This window comes from Esox lucius, chromosome 5 (genome assembly GCF_011004845.1).
Source record: "Esox lucius isolate fEsoLuc1 chromosome 5, fEsoLuc1.pri, whole genome shotgun sequence".
In the NCBI taxonomy this organism is placed as follows: Eukaryota; Metazoa; Chordata; class Actinopteri; order Esociformes; family Esocidae; genus Esox; species Esox lucius.
The window spans coordinates 6,432,474-6,443,994 of record NC_047573.1 but is presented as its reverse complement, the minus strand read 5'-3'; the positions used below and the strand labels follow the sequence as shown (position 1 = coordinate 6,443,994).

Genomic DNA, 11,521 nt, shown 5'->3' with positions numbered 1-11,521 from the left:
AAGCAAGAATAAGTAGTGTTGTCTGAAATTCAATCCTGGCAATCATACATCAAATACAAAATAAAGTTTGTTTATTTTTTTCTCTGCCAGATAAACATTAAATGGTCTCAGAATAAGTGCTCAGACATTATTCCCTATTAAAGGATTCATATTTACTAGAAGCACTTGAACCATGTAATCCCAATAGATCTACAGTTTATTATCATCAGAGGGGGAGACTGTAAGGGGGAGAGGAACACTGATCACCTGTGGGGATTGAACCCAGGTCTCCTGCGGGGATTGAACCCTGATCTCCTGTGGGGATTGAAACCAGGTCTCCTGCGGGGATTGAACCCAGGTCTCCTGCGGGGATTGAACCCTGATCTCCTGCGGGGATGGAACCCTGATCTCTAGCGGGGATTGAACCCTGATCTCCTGTGGGGATGGAACCCAGGTCTCCTGTGGGGATTGAACCCAGGTCTCCTGCGGGGATTGAACCCAGGTCTCCTGCGGGGATGGAACCCTGATCTCCTGCGGGGATTGAACCCTGATCTCTAGCGGGGATTGAACCCTGATCTCCTGCGGGGATGGAACCCAGGTCTCCTGTGGGGATTGAACCCAGGTCTCCAGGCGGGATTTATTTAACTGGTGCTGGGAGATGTTACGCACTACAGGAGTGCCCCAGAGTGACCGGCGCTAAAGATGGAATTGCAATTCAGCGGTGGATGTCACAGTGCCGCGTGGGGAGAAGGCAGCCCCAGTCTGTGGTCGTGTGAGGACGCAGAAGAGGGTTGGAGGGGAAGTTACAGTCTCTCACAACTCTCCCAGTTAGTTCCTCCGGGATGACTCTTTTATTAATACCATTGTGTTTGACGGACGGCGGTCTAGAGATGTGGAGAGCATTCCTGGGATATAAAAGGATACCTCAGCATGTAATTCATACTGACCCTTGTCCCCCGTCACATGAACTAATGCAACGTAAACAATGTGGCCGTAAGATCGGACAGAGTGACCCAAGTCCATGGGCATTGTGTATAAACCTGGGGCTGGTTGTCTTCAGAATCCGTTGTTTCTCATTTCGCAATTTCCCTTTCTCTTGCTGAATTTAATACTCCTGTTGTTGAAACACATGCTCTGGTTGCACTTTCTAACTAGTGTTTGGTAATTTGGTAAAAAGTGTCACAGGTTGTCTCCACGGAGTCCACATGTGGTGGAACTGGATTTTGAGCCGTTTTTAAATCATTCCAATTAGCCAATTGTTAATGTTAATGTAACAAATGAATTGAATGTATAAAGAGAGTATTACTATTACAGTACAAATATAACTCCGGGGATTTGAGGTGATTGCAAGAGCACAGTACCATGCAGAGTTCAGGAGGAAAATAACAGCATACATTTCAATGTACTTGCAAGGTTTAACTGCTAACTGTAATTAGAATGTGGGGTTTTTAATAGAAATGTTCTGCCAAACTCAGTTGACACTAAAATGAGACCTGTATTGTAATATGACATGATCTCAGGTATGGGGCTGAAAGATTGGATCCCATTTCCTGTGATATCCCCTAGAGAGATATCATTATGTTGGCCTGGGTCCTTATATGCTAGAGAGATATCATTATGCAGGCCTTGGTCCTCATATCCTAGAGAGATATCATGTTGGCCTGGGTCTTCATCCCCTAGAGAGATATCATTATGTTGGCCTGAGTCCTCATATCCTAGAGAGATATCATTATGTTGGCATGAGTCCTCATATCCTAGAGAGATATCATGTTGGCCTGGGTCTTCATCCCCTAGAGAGATATCATTATGTTGGCCTGGGTCATCATCCCCTAGAGAGATATCATTACGTTGGCCTGGGTCCTCATATCCTAGAGAGATATCATTATGCTAGCCTGGGTCATCATCCCCTAGAGAGATATAATTATTTTGACCTGGGTTCTGTCAGTTTACAACCACAGTAGAAGATATTTGACTTACTATAAGCCCCAATGCTTTTGTGTAAATGATAATGTGTTATTTTAGTGCAACATTATCTAATCTAGTGAATGCATAACAATGGAACTATATCCTCTGTTCGTTCATAAAGTTTGATTTACCCAATCCATTGGTTTTAATAAAAAACACAAATCAGTTGTGTAATTGTTACATTATGTTTTATGAAATGTTATTAATTAACACTGTCGTGTCTTGTTACTAGTCAGATCTAAATCCATGTGACCACAATCTTCCGTCTCTGCTCTGTTGAAACCAGCCACCCAACGTCATCATTATGCACGTTAAACAGTCAGTGTCCACAATGTATCTGCACAAACGAGGATGGCTGTCCAGTTCCATGGGACTGCATTAGTTTGAGGATGTCTGTCCAGTGCCATGGGACTGCATCGGTTTGAGGAAGGCTGTCCAGTTCCATGGGACCATGTTGGTTTGAGGATGGCTGTCCAGTGCCATGGGACCATGTTGGTTTGAGGATGTCTGTCCAGTTCCATGGGACCATGCTGGTTTGAGGATGGCTGTCCAGTGCCATGGGACCATGTTGGTTTGAGGATGGCTGTCCAGTGCCGTGGGACCATGTTGGTTTGAGGATGGCTGTCCAGTGCCATGGGACCATGTTGGTTTGAGGATGGCTGTCCAGTGCCGTGGGACCATATTGGTTTGAGGATGGCTGTCCAGTTCCATGGGACCATGTTGGTTTGAGGATGGCTGTCCAGTGCCATGGGACCATGTTGGTTTGAGGATGGCTGTCCAGTGCCGTGGGACCATGTTGGTTTCTGTAATCCTGTGTACAAGGCCCCAGGTGGGTCGTCAAGTCATGGGCCAATCACATGAGCCAGCAAGACCTGGCCTTGCATTTCAGCCAACTGCAATGCAGCATCTCACAGGCCAGTTAACCCCTATCACAGAGAGCTTTGTACAATATGGGGAGATGGAAAGGGCTTCCCTGTAGATGTGTACCTAACATTTCAATCAATCAATCAATCAAATGTATTTATAAAGCCCTTTTTACAACAGCAGTTGTCACAAAGTGCTTTACAGAGACACCCGGCCTTAAACCCCAAGGAGCAAACATCAGTAGTGTTGGATTTCAGTGGCTAGGACCCATTTGTCTGGGTCCCATGTAGAAGCTACCACACATGCAGTGCTCCCATGTGATGAAACTAGAGAGGGTTGATGGACAGTGTTTCTAGAGATTAATTTAGCTAATTTACCTCTTTTGTCCTCCCCTCTATTCATTACTCCATTATAATAGCAGACTCAGTAGCGCAGATGCTTGACTGACCTCTTCTCTCCTCCTCCCTCCCTCCCTCCTCACCCTCCTCTCCCTCCTCTCCCTCCTTCCCTTCTCACCCTCCCTCCTCATCCTCCCTCCTCGTTCTCCTGTCCCTCCCTCCCTCCTCATCCTCCCTCCTTGACCTCCTCTCCCTCCCTCCATCCCTCCCTCCCTCCCTCCTCACCCTCCCTCCCTCCTCGCCCTCCTCTCCCTCCCTCCCTCCCTCCCTCCCTCCCTCCCTCCCTCCTCACCCTGGATGACTGAGGGTGGATGAATGCTCCCCTGAGAAGAAACACCGAGATGCTCCTTCATTGTCTGCTGTCAGGCTAGGCCAGATCGGCCCCACCAGACAGAACAAACAAGATTTCCTGTAAAACTCCCCCACCCCTCCATAACACACAAACACGTACAAACCGACAGGCACACACACGCAAACACACACTCACACACACACACAACCTTCCCCAAAACACACACACACCACCTTCCCTAGAACACACACACCACCTTCCCTAGAACACACACACCACCTTCCCTAGAACACACACACCACCTTCCCTAGAACACACACACCACCTTCCCTAGAACACACACACCACCTTCCCTAGGTGTCCTCGTCTGTCCCCAAGCCAAATCGGACTGATCTTATCCGGTTAACCTTCTGGAAGCACATAAAACCTATTAGAGTGTGAAAGTTAGCCAACCGCCAAAGTCAGAAATAAGATACAGTGGGTTGAAGAGGTGGGGGGGGGGTTGAGAGACAGGAACGAGAGGGGAATAGAGACAGTGGAGAGGGGATGACAGAGTGAGATGGGTATGACAGAGAGAGTGAGAGAGGTAAATAGAGAGAAGAGAGGGGAATAAGAAGAGGGGGGGGGGGGGTGGAGTGAGTGGGATAAAGAGATGAGAGGAGAAAGGCTGCTAGATTGACATACATGACAAGTGATAGAAAGAGGACTCTGGGCTACAAAAGCCAGAGAGATGGAGGAGAGAGAGTTGTGGTTGGGGGAAAGAGACAGGGAGAGGCAGAAGGAGAGATGGAAAGATATAACAGAAAAGAGAGAGAGAGTCAGGATGGCTGCTATGCTGACAGTGAGACAGACAGAGAGAGAGAGAGACAGAGAGAGACAGACAGAGAGAGAGAAGATGATATACTGACACATGGAGACAGACAGAGAGAAGATGATATACTGACACAGGGAGACAGACAGAGAGATGATATACTGACACATGGAGACAGACAGAGAGATGATATACTGACACAGGGAGACAGACAGAGAGATGATATACTGACACAGGGAGACAGACAGAGAGATGATATACTGACACAGGGAGACAGACAGAGAGATGATATACTGACACAGGGAGACAGACAGAGAGATGATATACTGACACAGGGAGACAGACAGAGAGATGATATACTGACACATGGAGACAGAATGATGATATGACGGGTTAAAGAAGGTGACCTCTCATCCATAACCATGACATTTATTTCAAAGGACAGTGAGGACTGACTTCCTCTGTGGAGGGCTGTGACCACTCATTTGAGCCATATGAGGACACTACAGTGCTGGTTGCTTTGATACCAGCCAGTACCATTAAAATCTAAGTGTCCATCTATTTTGGTGACTCGCACATATTTGACACCATCTCCGCAGCATTAAACACTTGGGGCTGAGCAAATATTACCATGGATGACACACAGCACTGTATCAAGTATATCTGGGACTAAAACCTCCAAAGCCTGGTCCAGTAACTTTAGGCCCTGAGTAATGCTCTCCACACTCAAATTTTGAACTAACTTTCTTTCAGACTTTTGTTCCTAATTTTATATCACTGCCTGCCACAGCAGGTCCGGAAGAGCTGAAGATTGAGATGTATCCTCTGATGCACACCTTGCCAAAAGCCTCTGCTTCTGACATCAGTTGGGGCTGTAACAGTTTTGTACCAGCCTGCTGTTGGACCACCAAGCGTGTTTTGGTGTTTAACTCCTGTCTGGTGTATTTTTCTAGCCTTCCTTGTTATCATTGTCAATATTTGTGAAACCAGTTGAAAGCAAATATACAATATATGCACATTTTAATGCACAATTCCCCAGAGATGTCGTAACAAACTCGATTTTACCCCTAACCATTCACTATTTTCAAGAAGCCATCAAAACCTACAAACCAATACAGAGCGATGTACTTCTGTCTTCTACAACATATCACTCCCCCCCCCCCAAAAAAAATCCCCCCATAACGATAAGTATGTCTATAATGACCCGGTACAGAAACACACGTTGAATCACTGTCACTGCTGGCAGTACTGTGTACAGTTCCAGTTAAAACTGTTGACGGGTTCAACTATCAACTCTGGAAATGATAACGCTCACTATACTTCACTGCATTCCTCTGCAACATTTGGTTAAAGAGCTAAGAAAAAACCCCAACCTTCACTACACCGCCCTGAGTTATATGCTGTACGAGATTCCGTTTTTTAAAAAGTGGTTTGTACATTGTACCCGGTAACAAAAAGGTCGCTGATTCACAACCCAGAGCTGACCTGGCGAAAAATCTGTTGTTATTTCCTTGAGCAAGGGACTGGCCTTCAGTTGCTCCTGCAAGTCACTCTGGATAAGAATGTCTGCTGAATGAATACAATGAAATGTGAAAGTTGAATGTGAGTCAGAGGGAGGGAGATGTCCAGAGTGAGCATCAAATCTGAGTCACTTATCAAACAGAGTTGTAAGCCCTATAAGCTGCGGGGTTACGGGTGCCATATCCAAATTCGATCATCTTGCTGTTGGAGGAAAAGCAGGAAGTGCTACTGTCTAAAGTTGGTCATTTTCTTAATTTCAGATTATACATTTTTTATATATAAAATGAAGGTGTTACTTTAATATATCTGTTCTGTAGAGTTAATGCTGTATAATGCTGTATCATTAAATCAAAATGAAATGGGTTGACAATCCATGATACAGCACTGCGTCTTATTGCTTAAATACTATGTAATATTACTTGTTGTCATGCTGTGTAAAACTGCCTCCAAATTAAGACACACCATCTGTATACATTCTGTGTACATTCTGTACTGCATTGTAGATGATCAGTGTTACGTTCAGTGTTGCTCTGGCTGTTTCTTATAATAAAGTACAGGCCACAACTTCCTGACATCAGTGTTCTGTTCTTTCTATAGATCTACACACTTCCAGATATGAATATTCTATTCTTTCTATAGATCTACACACTTCCAGATATGAATGTTCTATTCTTTCTATAGATCTACACACTTCCAGATATGAATATTCTATTCTTTCTATAGATCTACACACTTCCAGATATGAATGTTCTATTCTTTCTATAGATCTACATACTTCCAGATATGAATGTTCTATTCTTTCTATAGATCTACAAACTTCCAAATATGAATGTTCTATGATTTATGGATCTACACGCCTCCAGATGTGAATCTTATATTATTTTCTACACACTTCCAGATATTAATGTTATACTATTTCTAAGCGTACACAATTCCATATACCAACGTCGTGTTCTTTCTGTATGCTTACACACTCACATATACCAACATCGCGTTCTTTCTAGGCTAACACACACAAACCACAGTTCTGCATTGTTTACTCTAATTAAAAACAACACTAATTATCAGATGAAATCTACTGTTGCTGAGTGGATGGTGAGGGTAAGGTCTTTAACAGGCTATCAACATTAATCCAGTGTTCTTACTGTAAATACAGAGCTGCAACAGAGTCATTAGAGAAACTTAATGTAGGAAGTGCTACCCCGACGACGGTGTCATTTCACATGCAGTTTTTTGTTCTGTCAACGGCAGTGTCGGCTTGTTGAAGAACACCAAAGTATGGCAGCACCAGATAGAGATTAACCTCTGGGTGTGAAGAGCAATATGTTGGACAAAGGCATGACACGTTCTCTGAAGCAGTACGAACATATTTTCTCTTTTATTTACATTCCTTGTTCAAATGTTAACATTTTATAACGCTATAACTCCTGATCAGGTTGGCATTTTTTTCTCATTAAAATAAATTGGCACAAGTAAAACATATGTAGACAAAAGTTTATTTACACCATACAACATTTTTCATTTTTAAATATTTTATACAGGGCTGCAGATGAAAGAGTTTTTGCCGATTCTTCAAGCAAGATTCTGCAGTATTAAAGTTTGTGAAATATATTATTCATATAAAAGTGAGTATTACCTTTATTGCATTTAAAGCAATGAAGAATGTAGCTTTGACAAACAATTTTATATAACAGAAAATCCTCTTTGCCTGCAGCTCTCTCTCTCTCTCTCTCTCTCTCTCGATAATTTCTTTTATATTATAAAGTAAAAAGTGTAGTAATGGCCAAACAGACTTGTTATAAACTTTTTAAAAACCTGCATAAATATATACATAGTGCTTCCAGGGTCCAGTTCTGTGAAATATAAAACTGGACCCAGTGAAGCTGGGATTGACACGACACAAATGTCTTCATTTAGCTTGCTGAGGTTTATTCATCTAGAAAGACTTTCACCTTTTTTGAACCGACTGTTCTTACCATGGTTACTCTGAAACACATTATGGTAAATATTGTACACCCAACTGGCTGTCCCACTGCACTATTAAGTACACTAGTGAGAATACAAAAGGTAACACGGATGTTTTTTGTCTTTTTTTAAATATATTTTCCCTTCCACTGCCATTCCCTCCTAAACTGTATCGGCACATCATGTCCCTGACGTCTTCGTAATCCAGATATGTCATAGGCCAAGGCTGTGACAACAGTCTGTCGATTTGTTCAGTGCAAAGTACATCCGTTTTACGCTTCCTCCTGCTCCTGGTAATCGTTTTAACTCCTGGTTTTCCTCTTCCTGGTTCTTTTTCAGACCTGGAAGTCTCCTTCCTGGAGTGCGTCCAAAGTGGATAACTCCCATTCCCTATACAGTGCACAACTTTAAACCAGAACCGTTGTCCTGTTCAAAAGAACCCCATGTGTCTGGGTCAAAAGTAGAGAACTACATGAGGAATGAGGGAAGCCATTTTGGACACATTTCCTGTTTTTTTCGGGACCACATTAGACCTCTGTCTGGAAGTCACCTTCCTGGACGTCCAAGGGGAGGTTGACACACTTCTCCCACTCGGCCGCGGTCATCTCCAGGGAGTCCTTGGCATCGGGGTCCAATACATTCATGGTGGCGTAGTTCTGGTACTCACAGGCTGGGTTGTAGCTCTCCCAAGGGTTCTTGTTGGGCATGGCCTTGTCCTGGGGATGATGTGACGGGAAAAGGGTTAGCAGCGTATATTGACAGGGACATACTGTAGTGGGACATAGATAGGGGACATCATCTGGAATGCATTGTGGCCACCAGGAAACTGTGAAAAGTGCACTATAGGTTCTAAACGATATACTCCATAATAATGTGCACAGAACCGGGAGCAAGATGCATTAGAAGGTAACATGCCTCACTCAAATGAGTAACAGTTCCATGTAGGTTTTTCTTTTTAAATGACTGCATTGCTTAAACATTGGGTAACATCGGTAAATCCTAACTTTCATGGATAAGCCCAGAAAACTGTTTATAAACACGTTTGTATTTCATCACGTCTTGGAACATTTATAAACGTGTATATACGCGAAAGCTCCAATGGATTATTCATGAAAGTTATTATAAAGTGTAGCCAAACAATGCATTGTAAATAGATATTGAATAATAACCCGTAGCCTCCGGGCCCCTGTTCCCCACGACAAATGTTCTCGTAGAGCATATTAAGGGTGTAATGGTTCTGTGAAAAGCGTAGGTAACAAAAGGTAATGACATTATATAAAATGTGCATAATATGGTAAAGCTACATCATGGAAGAATTGAGATGGATAGTGTATTCCATTACAGCTGAAAACGGGCCATAGAGGACTTGTGTTTCCGCCTGTTTGCTGTGGCGTTACCGTGTAGATACGAGCTTACTGACGCTTACAAACTGTCTAAGAGAGGTACACAGGGGAGCCAGCTCTGCAGCGCTTGTATTCCAAGAAATAATCAAGTGGGGGCGGGGGGAGCAAAAAAAAACAAAAGAGATGCACTATTAGAATTAGTGGTGATTTGAGGAACCTGACCGCACTTCCTGAGTCTGAGAATTTTTTTCTTTCTTGCGAATGATTAATTAGTTGAGGGGTTTCGGAGGAATCTTTAATGGCGGAGGCGTGGCTTAGTAGAGGCCTGGCTTTAAGATGTTTCTGATCTACCTGTAGAGCATTTCCTATTAATCTGTTGTGTGGTCTTGTCAGCGCATTGAGGTTGCGTCCTAAACGAGGCTAAAATAAATGTATAAGGTCCTTAAGAGCCTAATATTAACATGCATGTTAATATTAGTATGGATCTAAAGGCAGATTGCTCTGGATAAAAGCGTCTGTTTAACTTTTTTTTTTAACATATATATTGCAATGTACAAACTGAACTTGGTGGACATGATTTTACTTTTTGTATTTTTATTGACTAATTTAGCAGACGCTTTTTTCTAGAGTGACTTAAATTACTGAGTGTCAGTGCCATGCTCTACCAGCTGATCTAAATGGGAATGGCGTTTACTGATGGGTGGCTAAGAAAGAGATATAAGCTACGCCTTCAAATTGATAGGTCGCCACCTAAACAACGTATTTTTTAACCCCTGCCATCACAATAAAAAATACAAAAACAAGTCAAAATAGGGTCATCCAAGTCTGTTATTCGGAGTGGCTCCTTGAGGAACCCGTTCAACCTGACAAAAGAAACAATTATCAGAACCCTGCAAGGTTCTCCTGGCACCTCCACTAGCGTGTGGTTATCGTGTCCTATACAAAGATCCCTGCAGCTGTTACCAAGCAACAAGCTGCAGATGATGCTGTGCAGCGGGGCTGATTGAAATGTGAGGAGGGAGGCCGTGTAACACGACACAGTGGATCCCCGGGCCTGCCTGCCTCAGAGGCCGAGCCGCCTGTGTCGGTCCTCGCACAACAATTGGCCCGGGTGCGTTTTGGTCAACAAGCCAATTTCTGCCAGTATTGTATTCACATGACACAGTGCAGAGGACAGCTGATAAATCCCCAGCGGCCGTGTCCCGTGTCTGACCGACTGTTACGCCGGAACGCATCGCCGTGGCGGAGACCCATTTTACACCGTCTCTAATCACTCTAAGACACTCTCTCTACAGTCTGACTGACAACCCTTTCTTCGGGGGGGGGGGGGCAGATAAGACAGCGCAAAAGACCTTCGTAGGTGGGATCTTCTCCTTCAACACAGCCGAGAAGGAGGCCTTCAGAGGAGGTGAGGAGACATGGGGCATGAATTCAGTGGGAGCCAGTGATTTCCCAGACAGCCCGTGGTGAGATATGCCTGGTGTGCCTCAGAGGCAGTCCTGTAGCCGAAGACAGGCAGCAACTGGCTGGCCTGCTACATATAGGGCCTGGTCTTCCACCTGAACAGGTCAGCTGGATCACTGTTCATCCACTCTATGACTCACTGCGCTGCTCAACAAATGGATTTCTAAACAAGGTTATCTGCCCGGATGCAAACCTCCTCTGTTCTCGAATTGGACCAATCACCCCCTTATCCGGACCACCTCCGGATCTGTCATTGGTCGACAACAGCCAACCGCTGACCAATCAGCTCTCCCTTTCATCACCATTCAGTGTGACTGCTGATTTTCCTGTTACTGTTATTACTCACCATGTTGCCCATATTTGGTATGTCTTGAAATCGGTCCAGGGTTTGAAATTTCTGATTCAGTTCCTGGAACAGCTCCATGTGTCTTTTCCTGGTGTGCATGACTTTCTGCAAGTGCAAGGGGTTCGTTTCGTTTGAAAATCAAAGCCAATAAAATGATGGAAATTATAATGCAATGTACTCTGGTCTTCACACCCCACACACCTTCTCTGATCAGCATTTCACCTGCCACTGGGCATATCACAGAAGCCAGTTGAGACATATATAATTTAAGGCCAATTTGATGATCAAATAAACATCGTACAAAAAGGTTGTGTGAGACGTTTTTGTCTTGGGCTGTTAGCAAATGCAATATTTTCCATTGACAAAGTGCAAAGTCAGGTGTGAAATGTGCATGTGATTTTAAAAAGCATAGCAGTTTTGAAATCAACTTATAGCCAGTGGATGTACATAGGCAATGAAGGAGGAACAAAATGAAAGGGATGAGAATTGGCTGCCCTGCTCGGCTTTAGTTTGACAGCATTGCTCTTTCCTTAACTATGCCACACATCAATAAATCTGGGCTGTGTCAAGACC

At 43.9% G+C, this 11,521-nt stretch overlaps 1 protein-coding gene across 16 annotated transcripts in view; it reads right to left on the bottom strand.

Moving 5' to 3' along the window:
• Positions 1-7,193: 7,193 nt before the first annotated feature.
• The window catches only part of adgrb3 (adhesion G protein-coupled receptor B3), a 195,366-nt gene continuing 191,038 nt past the window's right edge, over positions 7,194-11,521 (bottom strand). For 12 of the 16 annotated variants that reach the window (XM_029119714.2, XM_029119721.2, XM_029119717.2 and 9 more), the window contains 2 exons: positions 10,949-11,053; positions 8,323-8,511 (listed from right to left, as the gene is read on the bottom strand). In XM_029119714.2, coding sequence (XP_028975547.2) covers positions 8,323-8,511; positions 10,949-11,053 — 294 coding nt within the window. Of the gene's footprint in view, positions 8,512-10,948; positions 11,054-11,521 lie in introns of all 16 variants that reach the window. The other 4 variants (XM_034292487.1, XM_029119711.2, XM_029119718.2 and 1 more) reach the window with 2 other exon arrangements.